The sequence below is a fragment of the Henckelia pumila genome, chromosome 4 (genome assembly GCF_033568475.1).
Source record: "Henckelia pumila isolate YLH828 chromosome 4, ASM3356847v2, whole genome shotgun sequence".
NCBI classification, from domain to species: domain Eukaryota; kingdom Viridiplantae; phylum Streptophyta; class Magnoliopsida; order Lamiales; family Gesneriaceae; genus Henckelia; species Henckelia pumila.
In genome coordinates this window covers 87028851-87045647 of record NC_133123.1, presented here as the reverse complement: position 1 = coordinate 87045647, position 16797 = coordinate 87028851, and the positions used below count along the sequence as shown (strand labels likewise).

At 35.6% G+C, this 16797-nt stretch overlaps 2 protein-coding genes across 2 annotated transcripts; one reads left to right on the top strand and one right to left on the bottom strand.

Moving 5' to 3' along the window:
* The first annotated feature begins 9771 nt into the window (after nucleotides 1-9771).
* Nucleotides 9772-12483, top strand: LOC140866751 (probable bifunctional TENA-E protein). The gene is made up of 3 exons (XM_073271787.1): nucleotides 9772-9938; nucleotides 11125-11342; nucleotides 12015-12483. Exons 1-3 carry the CDS (start codon nucleotides 9798-9800, stop codon nucleotides 12328-12330), a joined length of 675 nt encoding a protein of 224 aa, XP_073127888.1. The 5' UTR covers nucleotides 9772-9797; the 3' UTR covers nucleotides 12331-12483.
* A 658-nt stretch (nucleotides 12484-13141) lies between these two features.
* Nucleotides 13142-13594, bottom strand: LOC140861370 (bZIP transcription factor 53-like). Its single transcript, XM_073264390.1, has one exon. The coding sequence runs from the start codon at nucleotides 13592-13594 to the stop codon at nucleotides 13142-13144; it is 453 nt and encodes a 150-aa protein (XP_073120491.1).
* Nucleotides 13595-16797: the final 3203 nt, after the last annotated feature.

Below are 16797 nucleotides of genomic sequence, written 5' to 3'. Positions count from 1 at the left end.
GTGTTGTTGTTGAACAACGTCCACACCAAAGCAGTGGACAAAACACCATACGAGTTATGGAATGGCAAAGCTCCTAAGTATTCGTACTTGAGGATTTGGGGATGTCCAGCTTACGTGAAGCAGACAGTGGGAGATAAGTTGGATAGTCGATCCACCTTATGTTATTTTGTAGGGTATCCGAAGAATTCAATCGGATATTATTTCTATCATCCTGCTGAAACAAAGGTGTTTGTTTCAAGGAATGCCACCTTCTTGGAGAAGGAGTTCTTATTGGATAAGAAAGACGAGATGATGGAACTCGAAGAAATTCGAGAAGAACCCGAAATACAAAATAATGATCCTACACCTCAGGAACCATTGATAGACACGCCTATACCTAGAAGATCTGAGAGGACTTCTAGACCTCCTATTCGATATGGTCTTCTTTTTGAAGGGGATCAAGATGAACCCGATGTTGGATGTGATCCAAGAAACTTCAAAGAAGCAATTTCTGATGCAGATTCAAATTTATGGCTTGAAGCTATGCAGTCGGAAATAGATTCGATGCATACAAACCAAGTTTGGTCCTTAGTAGATCCTCCCGATGGAATTGTTCCAATAGGGTGTAAATGGATCTACAAGAGAAAGCTTGGGCCTGATGGTAAGGTATTGACCTACAAGGCGCGATTGGTGGCGAAAGGTTATACTCAAAGACAAGGAGTTGACTATGATGAAACCTTTTCACCAGTTGCAATGTTCAAGTCCATAAGAATCCTTATTGCCATAGCTGCTTGGTATGACTATGAGATATGACAAATGGATGTGAAGACTGCATTTCTTAATGGAAACATTAAGGAAGAGATCTATATGACGCAGCCTGAGGGATACACATCCATGGGAAGCGAGCATAAGGTATGCAAGTTTCAGAGATCAATCTATGGTCTAAAACAAGCATCAAGAAGTTGGAACCAGAAATTTGATGAAACAATAAAGGATTTTGGTTTCATCAAGAACCCGGAGGAACCATGCGTGTACAAGAAAGTAGTTAAGGATGCTGTGACATTCTTAGTACTTTATGTTGATGACATCCTACTCATTGGGAATGATGTAGGGATGTTGCAGTCAACAAAGATATGGTTATCAGGTAGATTCTCGATGAAAGATTTGGGTGAGGCATCCTATATTCTAGGGATACAGATCTATAGAGATAGATCTAAGAGAATGATAGGACTCACTCAAGCAACCTACATCGACACCATATTGAAACAGTTTTCAATGGATGGGTCCAAGAGAGGACATCTACCCATGTGTCATGGAGTTTCTCTATCCAAGTCTATGTGTCCCAAGACTGATGAAGAGATAGAGAAAATGACACATGTACCATATGCGTCAGCCATTGGTAGTATCATGTATGGGATGTTATCTACCAGACCGGATGTAGCATTTGCTCTGAGTGTCACGAGCAGATATCAAGCTAATCCCGGTCAAATGCATTGGAAAGCCGTGAAGGACATTCTTAAGTACTTACGAAGGACTAAGAATATGTTCATGGTATATGGAGGAAGAGAACTGAAATTGGAAGGCTATACCGACTCTAGCTTCCAAAGTGATGTGGATGACTCGAAGTCAACCTCTGGATTTGTGTTTATGCTCAATGGCGGTGCTGTCTCTTGGAAGAGTTCCAAGCAGGACACCACAGCGGATTCCACCACTGAGGCAGAATACATTGCAGCATCAGCTGCTGCTAAAGAGGCCGTTTGGATGAGAAATTTCGTCCAAGAGTTGGGCGTTATTCCGGAAGTTGTTGGTCCAGTCCCGGTGTACTGTGACAACACGGGTACCGTTGCTCAGGCAAAGGAACCAAGGTCTCATCAAAGATCCAAACACGTACTGAGGAAATACCACATCATCCGGGAGATCGTGGAAAGAGGAGACATCACTGTCGAAAGAGTGGCCTCTGCAGACAATATCGCTGATCCACTTACTAAGCCCTTGCCAGGACCATTATTTGACAAACATCGCGAAGCAATGGGTCTACGTAGTATGACTAGTTGGCTTTAGGGCAAGTGGGAGATTGAAAGAGTGGGTGCCCGATGAGCCAACTTGTGGCTAAGGGCTTTGATGACTCTTTGTATAAACAATCTTTTGTTTAATATAATTTACACTTTTATTAATGGCAATGACTTTATCTTTCTTCATATTGATATATTGTGATATACTATTGTTGTTTTGATAAAGACCTTGAATATACTATAGTGTATATAACATGTGGTAGAACATGGGGATGTCTATCATGAAACACATCTTATAGTCACTGTATATTCTAAACTGTTCCTAGTCGATTGAGCCGTCTGATAATAAGGATAAGGATCGCTCGAGTTTGAGACTAGCATTTGCGATGCAGAGTACCACGTTTCATTGGTAGGGAACATAGAGATGTTCGAAGCATGCAAATGGATATTCATATGATGAATGATCGAACTACCCTATCCGGACTTTCCAAGTGGTTATCACTTATCGAGTGGATAAAGTCCGCGGTTTTGGTTGTACACCATTAGTCCTTACTACATGAAACATCATTGAGACTCTATATGTTAGTACTGTGCTTTGACTCATTTACCGACTCTATTGGGGTCATCAGGTGTCGGGATTGGGTACAGTTACAACACATATAGGAGTCGATGCTTTGTTGTCAAGGATTCACCACATACTTGCGAGTGTGGATATCCTATGCAATCTGAGGAGATATTAGTGTGACGAATCTCTGGCCAGAGTACATGATGTGTTTTAAGAAATGGTTTCTTAGTAGCACATGCGATGTCACTATTTGATCTTCAAGATGCGTTGCATAGTTATCGAATCTCGAACGACTCTCGATTTACCAATGGTTGTTGATTCGATCGGGATATATGGATGAAGGGACCGTACTGTACGCTAACCAAAATCTATTGGTTCTTGCAGGCACTATCAGTGATACCTAGGGAATCATGGGGCGATGTTGCTAGGCGCTCTTACCATGATTCGATGGGCAAGTCGGAAATTGTTGTTCCGAGTCACAAGGAGTTGTGAGCACATGGCTAGCTGTATCCCTGAACCATTGAGGGTCACACAAGTAATGGATTTTTAATCCCCGTTGAGATAGTTAAATTTAAAGAGTTAAATTTAATAAACAAAGAAGTGGGACTTCTTATTTAAGAGTAGAGGAGTAAGATTTCCTAAAATGACATAGGGATGGGCATTTTTGGAAACCAATGAATTCGGATTCAAAAAATTTATCTTGACTTTAAAAGATGCAGAAATGGTTTCTTTGCACATTGGTGAAATTGGTTTATCAATCTGAGTCACGATGAATTTTATATTAATTTCTGAACGTGCGGGCTTTGCTTGTCAGGCTTGAACTTATGACTAATGGGCCCTAAGCTGTTAGCAGCCCACATTATAAATAAGTTATTGCAGTACAGAAATTACACAACAGAGATCACAAAATAATTTTCGAAAACCCTGGTTTTTCTTAAGTGTGCCCGCCGCCCCCTCCCTCTCTCTGTCGAAAAATCCAGCCTGTGAATTTTGAATTTGCAGTCTGGTTTAACGGATCAAATTCGTTAATTCTCTTCGTAGAAACTTCTGATAGATTTTCTAGTGCAATCTATCAGAGGGATTAAATCTCTGTTCGTGGACCTGATTGAAGAACAGTTCGTCCATCAGTTCCTGGGAGATACAACAAGAGCAGAGCAATCTGTTGGTGCCCATAATCTCGATTCGAGATTGGAGGTAAAAATTTATAATTGTTATTTAATTTTTACACATACAATTTAATCGTAAAGTTTTGATACCCATTATGGAATCGTTCCATATAAAATTTTTAAACTTCCGCTGCACCGGGTATCAATTCTGATTGATCCGATCGCCGTTCTCCAATAGTTGCCCCAAATGTTAGGTAGAACTTTGGTACGACACCGGTAGTGTCTTGCTATCACCCATCTCTCGAGAAAAAAGTTGGGAAATTCGCATTTCTGAATGAGGGTCTCAATCTCTATTTATAGACCGAAGCTCAGAACTTTCGGTCCCTGGTTCGGATCTTTTGAATGAACTTTGGAGTTTTCAATCTCCCCATCGGAGCTTCCGATCTCTTGTCACCGAATGTGTGTCCTCTGATTTGACAAATCACAGTGCTTGCAGAGTTTGGACCTTCCGAACTAGGGGTTCGGAGCTTCCGAACTCCCTCTAGTCCAATCATCAATCAGAACTCATACCCTGTCTTGAGTGGGAGAGATACCCTGTCTAAAGTGGGAGAGTTCGGAAATTTTGATCTCGAGCTCGGAGATTCCAAACACAACATTGACATCTGAATCAGTTCGGATCTTCCGAACTCAACATGCTCTAGTTCGGACCTTCCGAACTGCTCAGACCCTAGATAGCTACCCGATCATTTTCAAACGTCTTGAATTCGATTTTCTACTTATTTTAATCAAATAAGGCTTACATAATCATTTTTCATCCACTTAAACATGCTTAGAGGGTTTAATTGCTCAATTGAGAGTCGAGTTACTACATTCTTTCTTCTAGAATACTTTTATGTCATACATGCAAAAATTGACACTAAAGTTACTTTTTGTGTTTTATGAATTAACAATACTCGAGATTTAGGACTTGCAACTGTTCTGTATTTAGGATGTACTTGTAAATGGATAATTTGATGAAATTTTGCGACGTATGGTAAAGGTTCGAATCGAGGATTTTGATTTATTTATGAAAGGCTAATATGTGGTTGAGATAAGATTGTATATAAATTCTACTCTTCCAAAATGGAAATTGATTTTGGGGTAAATAAATAAGCATGTGAACATTAATTAAGTTGAGTTATTCAAATAACAATTTCTTTCTTTGGGATTAGAACCTCAGAACATCTTGGATGCAATATGGATATTTTCATGATTACAATTTTCTAGCACTTAAAGATAATAAGTGGACGAGCATCCTATGTGCAAGTACAGTAGAGATCTTGGAGGATATCGACGAAATAATGATATAATAGGTTTGAGCTTCCAAATATGATGCTAAGAATTGTGCGCAAATCTCAATTTTTGGATTAGAGGAAAACAAAATTGCATCTCCTTAGCTCGATTTAAGGTGTGGTTCACAAATAAAGGTTTATAAAGGTAAGCCCTATTAAGAGATGGAAGATACACGTATATCATAGGGAATATATCATCAGAGCACGCGGTGGAAGCATGGGTTGATGGAATACTAGAATTTAGTAGACAAGCATTTCAGTGAGAATCTTATAAATTAGATTGGATGAGAACTTCAGTTGTTAGAATTTGGTAAGTCAATTTCAAGGATGAAATTCTTTTAAGGATGGAAGAGTTGTAATGTCCGAAAATCAATAAATCCACTCATGAGTATTTAATTAGTTATTATGAAAATTTATGCGCTGAAATGTTTAAATTATGAATTCTTATGAAAAAGTTAGCTTTTATGTTTTTCAAGTATGAGTTTAATTTCGATGACGAAGGAAATCGAGACTAGCCTATGAGCATTGTTTAAGAATTTTAAAGAAGTATAAGTTTATTATGCAGTTTTTACTTAAAGGTTTATATATTATATTTAATTTTAAAGTATAGAGATGAGAATTATTTTAAGAGGCTATATTTTAAGCTTTATGAGCCAGCATCCGGCCCATAGGCTTTTCTATTAAAGAATTGGATCCCAAACATAACGCATTAAAAACACGTTTTTCTCTTCCTACTCAATTTTCTGCGTTAAAGCTTCCCCTTAGCCTCTCTCTCCTTAGGTTTCTATTTCTCCTTAAAATATTTCATATATTTTGTGTCGTTCGATCGTGGGAACGCTAGGATCGCATTCCCGAAATCTGGATTTCCATACCAAAGAATCAAAGACAATTTTAAAATGCTTTTGAAACCACCATTCGTGGATATACATATTTAAAAATATGAAAAACATGAATTTTGATGTGTATGTAATGTATAACTGTTAAACGTGAATTTTTCTTGATGTTTTGTGAAAAGATTTTTGAGATTTGATGAGAAAATATGTGTGAATCTGAGATTTTTGGGTGTGGTATTTTCAATGTAAATTTTTGAGTCAAACCTTTGAAGATGGTTGTTTTTGGATGAATCTTTTCGATTTTTTGAAGTTTTCATGAATATGATCAAAAGTTTCAATGTGTAAGTAAGTATGTTTGAATCGAAATCGACAAGGATCGAAAAAGGGACCAAAATCATAAATTTCCTTCGTTTTTTTGCAGCAGAAAGGTGCTGAGGCACCACCAGAGGCGCCACCCAGAGGCTCCTAGGTGCTACAAGGGCCGAAGCTCTGGCGCCTAGGCGCCCCCAGCCTGTGCGTGGCCCTAGCACCCAGGTGCTCTCCGGAGGGCGCCTCAGCACTAGGGATTGCCTCAAAATCTCTTTTAAATTTATTTTTAATTTCTTAAATATATTTTAAGGTCTTTTAAGGTATAGAAACTATTTATAAGCTTTTCCATGATTTTCATGTTTTGAAGTTAAACAGAAACAACGACTCATGTGGATCGATTTAACCAGATATTTCATATATATGTACTTTATTCTTCACGAAATTTATTTTCATTATGAAAACATGAAGTTTTATGAATGTAAAGTTGATGCACTCATTTATTTCAAATAACATGCATGATTTTCAAGCACGAAATATTTTAAAGGCATGAAATTGTATGAAAGCTTTTATGAGAAAGTTATGTGAAGTTCATGATGATGAAGGTTTATGATAAAGTTTTATGAAGATGATGATGATTTGTTGTGCATGATAAAATAATTTGATGTTGTATGTGTTCTTGTGATAGCAGTACGAGTACTCCAGATTGAACCCCAGAGGGACCTTCCAAAGGAATGAAAGTTTAATGTGCATATCGGTGATGGTTTATATGGGACGGTACGCATATTGGCACAAGGTTGGTATGGGCTGTACCAAATTATATGCTTGTTGTACAACAACCGTGATCATGAGAACCCAATGTGCTCATAAACAATGGCTATCATAATTGCATGTATTTCATCACGCAAAATGAAGAATTTTATGTCCAGGATTTCTTATGCATGATGTTATGTTCTATTTCACGCCTATGCATTACTGTTTTATTATGTATTAGTTATGTAATGAATGTTTCTTGATAAGTCTTTAGAATCACTATGTTTGAATTGTGCAGATGAAATGAAGAAGTTAATGATTTAAAAATTGATCATGAGGCCGAGTATTCGAGGGGGCGAGAAGGATTTGCATGGCACGGATGTCCGAGAACCTTTTTTCAAGCATGTCTATGAAAGTTTATGTATTTTATTAATGTTATGCGTGTTTATTTAAAATCATGTTTTAGCATGTCATTTTAAGAGAAAATCATGTTTTAAAAATGTTACTTTGGGAAGGAATATTTTATAGTTTCAAGTTTTGAATATAAGAGGAAGTTCTGACGTTCTTGTATATGTTAGCATCATTTTGTTCAAAGATATTTTATACAAGTTTTGAGTTGTTTGATTTAACTTGATTTTATGCATGATTTATGATACTTATGAGCACGATGCAAGTTTTATAAAAATGAAGAAGTTTTTCGCATTTTTTCGCATTTCACATTGTCATAAGCATGAGTGAGAAATACGAGACGTTACAAAGATAATTTTTATGGTCAAAACAGTTTTATTATAATTTATATATATTAAACATATCAGAACAATTATCTACGACATTCTTATTTCTCATAAGATGTATTCAAACACACATATAATTATTTATTGGTTTTTACATCACCAAAAAGGGAGAAACTGATAAGACAAAATCTTAATTTTGGTGATGACATAAAAAGTGTGTTTTACTCAAGCAAGTTCAAAGCAGACCGAATGACAAGCTGAACAAAATCAAGAACACTTTCAATCTTTATTAAATCGATGTTATAAAAACTTGATCTAAACAAGACTAAAATGATAAAGAATCTCTTATCAAATTAGTAATTTATTGGACCAAGATTTCAGATAAAAAGAACTAGTCTGGACTTTCCAGATCGATCTTCATTGCCAGACCAGTTCACACAGCCAGATCAGATCAAATATATCTTCCGAACTATACTTTGTTTAAGTACAAGATTGATCTAGATTGTTGGAGAAAAATACAAAGAGAATAAACATTTTATTCCAATATGTAGTTAAATTCCAATTGCCTCGTACGATCTATATTTGGAAAGAAGACAAAAACATATGGTGCATTCTGGTGAATTGTCGGTTTTTTGTGAAACAAATTCTCACCAGCTAGATTTGTTAACGTTAGACATTATCTCCTGTAAATATAGAAGATTTACTCAGTTGCAGGCTCCCGGAAATTTTGAATCATCAAGCATACAAGTGTTTTAAGAGATTTCACAATCTTCATATTCAAGCAAAGAACCATATTGATTACTTAGAGCTGCTATCAAACACTTATTGTTATACAGATCAATTTCAGTGACCAAATTCATGATAATCAGTAAATATTTGAAGATTTTTTTTAGCATTATTGGTTGTTGAAAAGTCTATCAGAAAGTATTCTGATTTGAGATTGTATTGCTAGGAGTTCCAGTCAAGGGTTGATTGGATTGAGTTTGTACAAAAAATTGTATAAATCAAATTCTTCTACTGAAAATTTTTCTGGAAACATAAGAATGGGATACGTAGAAGTTTTACCTTCAAACTTTCATAAAAAATCTCTTGTGCTATTTACTTTATTTACTATCATTTACTTTCAGTCTGGCTAAGCTTCAAGTTCAATTTGGTGCATGAGAATATTTCCGCCTGACCAGATCAGTTCCCACAAGCAAATTTTTTGACAATCGAGTTGGTAGCTCAGCTTAATTGTAATACAAGTTTTTAAAAATATTTTTAAATGTGTATTCACCCCCACTCTACATATATATCGATCCTAACAAAATATATGTAACCGAATTTTGTTGATCTTGTTTTTCAAATGCTGAAACAAACATAATCAACATTTTATTTTTTCGAAATCTGATATTGTTTTGGGAATTCAAAAAAATGTTCAACATTAAAGATTTAGATCATAAAAAAACACATCTCATTGAAAAAAATAGCCCTCATTACCTCGATTTGAATGATTCTAATGACCTAAAATTTTTGCACTTGATTTAAAAATTTGTAAGTTTATATTTTTTACTCTTTTTTGAATTTAAATATAAATAAAATATTTATTTTATTATATTTTTATCCGCATTAAATATATTTTAGCCGTGTGTATGATTTATTTATTGAGTGTGATTTTATTAATATATAATATTCATATCCATTTTTTTTTCAAAAAATAATGGATATTTATTTATAGATAGAAAAAATATTGTTTTATTATATATTAATTAATATTTTAAAATTATATTATATTTGAATAAATAATTCATTAATGAATAAAATATAAATACATTAAAAAATAGTAAAATACATATTTCTCATAATTTTTAAATTAATATAAATTTATTTTTACATTTTTTATCAATAAAAATTACTTTGAAAATAAATTTTGCACCAACTAAAAGATAAAATTGACTTTTTTGTTTGATAAAATCGATTTTTTTTGTTGGATCATGTACGAACTAAGTTATTTCAATAGTTCATATATCAATTTAATATTTTATGAAATAGTTCGTGTAAAAAAACAAATTTTTTTAATATTTTAATTGATGATAATATAATTTTTTCAATACTTACCACGGGTGCCATTTCTCATGTTTATAGAATAAATAATAACATTGCAGTTAATGGAGTCTCAAAAAAAAAACATTGCAGTTAATGGAGGGACTTGACAGAGCGGCGGTGGTGGACACGTGGGTGAAGAAGTACCGTCGGAAGTACCTCAGAGCCATTCGACACCCTTTCATTCTTGGAATCCGCGACGGTTCCGTCGAGATGTCTTCCTTCAGGCGCTGGCTGGTTAGATTCCTGCTCTTTGTGATTTCGTAAATAGGATCCAGGAGTCCCGTTGTCGTCCTTTTTTTTTTACTGTGTTTGGAACACGCAATTTCATTGGATTTGGAATTAAAAATATGTTTTAGCGTTCGACAAAACGGAATTTAAAAAACGATTTGATTTATAAAATTAGTCGAATTTGATAGGATTTTACGAGATTTGATTTTATAAAAATAATAAAAATATTTTAATAATAAACATACATACGTTATAGATTTTATAAAAATAATAAAAATATTTTAATAATAAATATATATATGTTATAAATTTTAAGTTTTTTTTAAATTTTTTTTACAAAATATCATTTATATAAAATTTATACAATCTAATTCCAAAATATATTTTAATTTTTTTTCAAACACCAAAATGAAATTAGGTATGAACAAGTGTAAGCATCGTGATTTGAAAATTGGGTAGTGCGTATTTTGTGTTTCTTATCTTTCAAAGAGATTCTTTTGATATAAATGCAATCTAAGTTCCTGGTGTAGAACATACATACTAGTAAAAAAAAGAGAGGCAGAGACAGAAGGATTGATTTCAAGGAAGTTCAAATCATATTTCCAAATTCCTTTGGTTCATTTCAATCTAATTCAGCCCATCAAATCTGATACATACATTATTCATTCATGTGAAATTATGAGATTATCGACTCCTCGGTCAATATTAAGTTCCCGTTGTTTCAAATTTTGAGGGCACACGCGTATGCTCAAAATTTGAAAACACATATATGTTTGCCTAAGATTTGAAAATACCAGGAGCTGATAGATATTTTTTTCCATACGATTCATATGGGGATTTCATTAGATAGGGTATGCAATTAACCTTATCGGGTCTTATGTTAGGATGAGAGACAGTTATTCCATCCATTGTTAGTGTTGACTCGTTTGTTTTCAACTTGAGCAATTTATATTTCAAGTGCCTCAACTGAATCCAGAGATTTCAGTCGTGCAGCACGTTGTAATGTGGTTGTGGAAATGTTAAAAATATGCATACAATAATCTTGTTCTTGTACTGATTAAAAATATCCAAAAAGAAGAATTGGGAACTTACTCCAGTTTGCATAAAAGATCATATATTTACTAGTTACATAGTATATACACATCATATGTCACGAGGGGGTGTTTATTAACTTGTGTCCTTGAAAATGCAGGCACAAGATTATTTATTTGTTAGGGCTTTTGTACCTTTCGTTGCGAGTGTATTGGTCAAAGCCTGGAAGGAATCAGATGATAATTTTGATGTGGATGTTATTTTGGCTGGCATAGCCGCTTTGAATGAGGAAATTGCATGGTTCAAAAAGGAAGCTATGAAGTGGAATGTTATTCTCGACGACGTTGAGGCGGAGAAGATTAACCTTGATTATTGCAAGTAATACGATGCCCAAATTGCGATTTCCTTCCCTCTTATATTAATTAACGCATACTTTTCTGGTTGGTTTTGCTTAATTTGTTCATTCTTACCCGTGTCTCTTTATTAGGCTATAAAATCCGAAAGTTACTTTTTCAGATGAGTGAACTTCTCAAGCTTATTAGGCACTCCATATTTTGTTTTTTAATTAAGTATTGTTCAACAGTGAAGCTTGCGGCCCATAACAATTCGCTCCAAATGGTTCACTCATATATCAGTAATTGGTGCATGCAACTTAACTCAAGGCATGGTATAAACATGGTATAAACATGGTCAAATTTACTGATACTCGCTTGAAGGTAGCCCTTTCCCAGATTGGTCGGTCGATTATGGGGCTTTCAACCAAATTAGCCAATTTGACATTGAAGACACCTTCTCAAGCATAGCATAACAGAAGTTCTATGCAATAGTCACATGATTGGATTCTCAGCGATTGTTGGAGAAGCCACCTAACATAACATGAAACTTTGCCATACCACCAAAAATTTGTTATTTAATTGCGGCCTTGGATTTCTAGGCCAAACCTTATGAGTTGCAAATTTTCTTTTCATATTATATTGTGGGATCACCTTGAAGAGTACAAAACTATATATGCGATGTATCTAAGTTGTATGTATTGTCTTTTGGTTACAGTTTCTTGGAAAGCTTGATGAGCTCAGAAGTTAGTTACACTCAGTCTGTAACGATATTCTGGGCTATTGAGGTTGTTTACCAAGAGAGCTTCGCTCACTGTTTGGAAGATGGCTCTAAAACTCCGGACGAACTAAAGGATACTTGTCATCGTTGGGGCAGTGAAGGTTTCGGTCACTACTGCCAGGACCTCAAAAACATTGCTAATCGTAGATTGGAGAAGGTGTCTGATGATGTGCTTGTGAAAACTGAAGCTAGCTTGTTATGCGTACTTGAACATGAAGTAGAGTTTTGGAACATGAGTCGGGGGGCAAACTGAACTCTGTAGATTTTTTTCACTGTATCTTGAATAAATCTGGAGTTTGTCATGTCAAATAAACTCTGCTTTTTCTTTGTAGGTTATCTCATTGTAAATTAAATAAATCCGGAGCTCGACTTGTCGAATGAACTCTGCTTTATCTGTGTTGTGTTAGCTCCTAAAGCTGGTGCACATGATTAGCATTGTTATTTTAAATCAGAGTGACTGTAAGCTTGAAATTTCTTTTCTTGGAAGAAATCGACTAAATAAAATTGGAACATTAAATTTATAGGATATGCACTGAACAATTTAGTTCAAGAAAGAAGAGTTTCTGGGCTCCCCCCTTTTCCTTTAAGATTACACTTCTACAAGGGACACATTTTGAAATAGATTACACACTCGCACGCACACAACCAAAAAAAAATAAAATAAAATTCTAACAAAATAAACAGCATAAACCTAGCAGTCCAAAGTATTTCTTAGGAAAGTCATATAATTATTATAATGACTTGATTTATTGACAATATTCAAGTACATTTGTTCATAGATATTACAAAGAGCAGCCAAATTTTCATTATACTCAACCTTCTACTCAATTTTTTCTTACATAAACTTACATGAAAAAAGAACAATAAAATATTTTGTCAAACAAATTTCGCTTAAGCAAATAAAAACAGGACCAATTTTGCAATTTTCTCACCATATATCTACCGTCCTTTCTCTTCGACGAAGGCTGTCGGCCCCTCCTGGATCTGGTCGGTCCGCCCTACCCCGTCATATCAGTGTTCGCGTGGAGTCTTTTGAAAGCTTTTGTCAAAACTGGTAGATCCCATCAATAGCCTGAGGTTGGAAAGGAGCTAGGTTTCATAGTGGATTTCATCAAAATATTCATTTCTGAGTACTCTTTATTTGCAATCATACCATGTAGACCATACATAAACCTAGAGTTATCGATGTTGTTATAAGAAGCCAATATCTCTTCTAATAATTCCAGCCTCTTTTTCAGTTCCCGGCCTTGCATTCTCAGAATCTTGTTTTCCGAGTCGATAGCGCCAAAACGTCTCGTGACTTCATCTATCTTTCGAACCATTTCACTTCTTTTGGTGCTAAAATATATGGTCTGATCATTCAAATCTTTAATATGTTGTTCCCTTTTCATCCTCGAACGCCTGGCCGATTCACGGTTCGATATCATCCTCTTCCTCTTCTTCTCGTCGGTGATCTTTGCGTAACGGTTTTCGCGATCGTCTTCCGAACTCGAGCTGATGATCTTTCTTGCTGACATTCTTTTAAACTTTCTGGATTCTATTTTTATGACAAAAGGTTAAACAAAAAACCAAATGGACATGAACAAGGGCTGATCAAGAAATGACATAAAACCAATAAAGGAAAACAACCGAGAATGATTGAACTAGTCCGATTCTAGCACGCAAAAGAGCAATTATAACACTCATACATATCACGTGGTCAAATCAACACAAGAATCTGAGAATTTTGTATGGAATTCATAGTAAAACCAACCAACACTAAATATGGCAATTGGGTATTTTTGGAGTTCTCAAGATTAAGGCAAAAGATTAAAATCTGAGGTTTTTTAGGGGGTTTAATATGAGTATTTATAGTGAGATTTTGTGGGTAATTTGAGAATTCTATATTGGTTTGCGGGAATATTCCAAGAAGGTGTAATTACAGTTGGTAAGACTAGTAAGAATTGGGGGACACGTTTGGATAGAGATAGCATAAAGTACATGTTTACCTTTGGCAATGATCCTTTAGAATTTGAACTTGTGAATTTGGATAAGGTCGTAATAATAATATCAAAAGCACAAACATCGTCTCCTAGACGTTACTGATGTGATGTCTCTACTTCGTTCATGATTTTAAAAGATGGAAGAATAATCGTCCCAAAAGCTACTTGTAAACATGATATTTTTGAAGCACCTTACTTGCACTCCATTTAATATTGTATATATTCATCAATTTTACCTTCGAATAGTTGCTCGCTGGAAAAAAAAAGGAATTATTCTTCTATTACCGGTTTTGGGGAAGGTTTATTGCCTTTAAGATATTTGGGTTTGGGTGCTCCTCTGTATCTTGGGCATCGTAAGAGCTCTTTGTTTAACCACATTATTGCAAGTGCTCGGAACAAGTTGCAAGGTTGGGAGTTGCAAACTCTTTCTTTTGGGAGTCGCCTGGTGTTGATTAAGAGTGTTCTTTGTTCCATGCCGATATATTTGTTTCAGGGTTTACAACTTCCGGGAACAATTTTGCATGCATTCGAAATGCTTTGTGCCAAATTTCTATGGGGTTCAAAACCTGGGGTGCAGAATACGCATTGGATATCTTTGGAGAAGGCCTGTCTTCCAATTTCTGAAGGGGGATTGGCTATTCGAAGACTGAAAGATACTGTTACTGCCTTCTCCATTAAGCTTTGGGTCAGGTTCAGAATTGTGGACTCTCTTTAAGTCAATTTCTTCATTTGAGATACTGTAGAAATGAACCTCCGACAGTGGTGAGCACTAAGCAAAATATATCTGCATCCTGGCGCAGGATGTTGAAGATCAGGAATCGAGCAGAGTCTGAAATTGGCTCGAGGATTGGAGGGGGGAACATTAGTTTTTGGTTTGATTCGTGGCATCTAGGTAGACTTTTTCGTCCGTGGTCCGGTTATGGGAGTTGCGAACAGATAGATGTGTGAGCTGGTTCCTTGACGACAGACATTGGAATTTAGAGAAACTCCTTCATGTGCTTCCTCAGGATTTGACATATAGTGTTATGGAGGTGCGTATTCATCATGGTACTAAGGACACTGTTATTTGAAAGCGGTCTAATAATGGGATATTTTCAGTCAAATCTGCTTGGGATCTGGTGCGGAATAGGCACATAGAAATTGATTGGTTCAAAGGCTGTTGATTTAAACCTTTTAGGCCAACAATCTCTATTTTTTTGCTGGCGTTGGTTTTACAAAAGACTTCCTGTGGATGATATTCTTATGCCTCGAGGAGTTTCTTTAGCTTCAGTGTGTCAGTGTTGTAAAGCGCTGGAAAATTTTGATCATCTATTCTTTTCTAGCGCCTCGGGTACGGTTGTCTGGCAAGAATTTGCTAGAATTTTTAATGTGCAGAATTTTTGAAATTTCTCAAATTGGAAGGTGGCGGATGAATGGATTTCAGATGGTCAAGTTAAGGAGCTAATTCCTTTTCTGATTATTTGGTTTTTTATGGAAAGCCCGAAATGACCACAAGCATAGGGGTGTTCGCATCCACTTGGCCAGAATTATCAAGAATATTCATGCGTTTATTGTATCTATTGGCCGTGCTGGGGTCTTGAGGGCTGGTCATTGGAGGGGTTATGAGGGGGTGGCAAGATCGATGGGCCTTCATGTTCGTGTCAATCGAACTATTTCTATTCGAGTGGTTAGATGGGTGCCACCTGAGTTCGGATACTTTAAATTAAATTCAGATGGGTGTTCTAAAGATGGCGGGGAGTATGGGATTGGAGGCATTATCAGAGACCATGCCGGGAAGTCGATGCCGGCTTATCATGATTATATTGGTATTGGGACTAACACAAGAGCTGAGCTTTGTGCTATTCTAAGGGGGTTGCAGATTTGCAAGTTGTATATTTTTTTCCCCTTGTGGCTTGAGGTAGATTCTAAGGCTACATTATCTATCATTGATGCGGACTTAACGTCTTGGGAGCTTAGTGACATTTTAACTCAAATTCAAGGGATTCTCCATTCGAGGGATGTGAGGAAATCTCACGTCTACAGAGAAGCGAATGCGGCGGCGGATGAACTGGCAAATCTGGGTTTGTCTAAGGGATCAGCTATCTTATTGCCTGAAGATTTTCATGGCCATCTTAAAGGAATTTGTAGATTAGATAGATCTAGTCTTCCTCATATTAGAGTTAATTCTAAATTTTATATTTAATTGCTTTTCGAGTTTCAATTTGTGGTGCTTTTGTAATTTCTCGAGAGGTTTTGGTCTAGTTTCCCTCTTTTTTATTTTCTATTTTACTTTAATAAAAGATAGGGATCCGCCAAACCCCCACCATAAAAGGCGACTTTCGGAAAAAAAAGAGGAGAACATGTATTTTTGGTCATATATTTTATTCTTTACGATTTTAGTCTTTTATATTATCTAATGTTAGTTTCATTTCGCTTTACTTTGTTTTTTTCTATTTTTTTAGACAATTTTATTGTTTTTCCTGACGTGGTGATGATGTAACACAAATTAGATGCTGATGTAGATTTTACGTTTGTAATACCGCATCAACACTCCAATGCCAATTTTTTTTTAAAAAAAAAAATAAAAAATGAATAATTAAATGTAGAAGCCCGACTCCAAATTAAGTTAATCTACTGCCTAAACATGATTAAGGGATCCTCATTTGGGTTTAAGGAGTTGAAAATCGAATTCAAGATGATCAAAAATGGTTCAGAGGGCTTCTAGTGTTGGGAAAGTTCGGAAGCTCCGAATGGTAATT

Coding starts and splice junctions, on each gene's coding strand:
- LOC140866751 (XM_073271787.1), top strand. CDS start 9,798: ATGGAGGGACTTGACAGAGCGGCGGTGGTGGACACGTGGGTGAAGAAG. Junction 9,939..11,124: donor CTTCCTTCAGGCGCTGGCTG/GTTAGATTCCTG, acceptor TTGAAAATGCAG/GCACAAGATTATTTATTTGT. Junction 11,343..12,014: donor ATTAACCTTGATTATTGCAA/GTAATACGATGC, acceptor TTTTGGTTACAG/TTTCTTGGAAAGCTTGATGA.
- LOC140861370 (XM_073264390.1), bottom strand. CDS start 13,594: ATGTCAGCAAGAAAGATCATCAGCTCGAGTTCGGAAGACGATCGCGAA.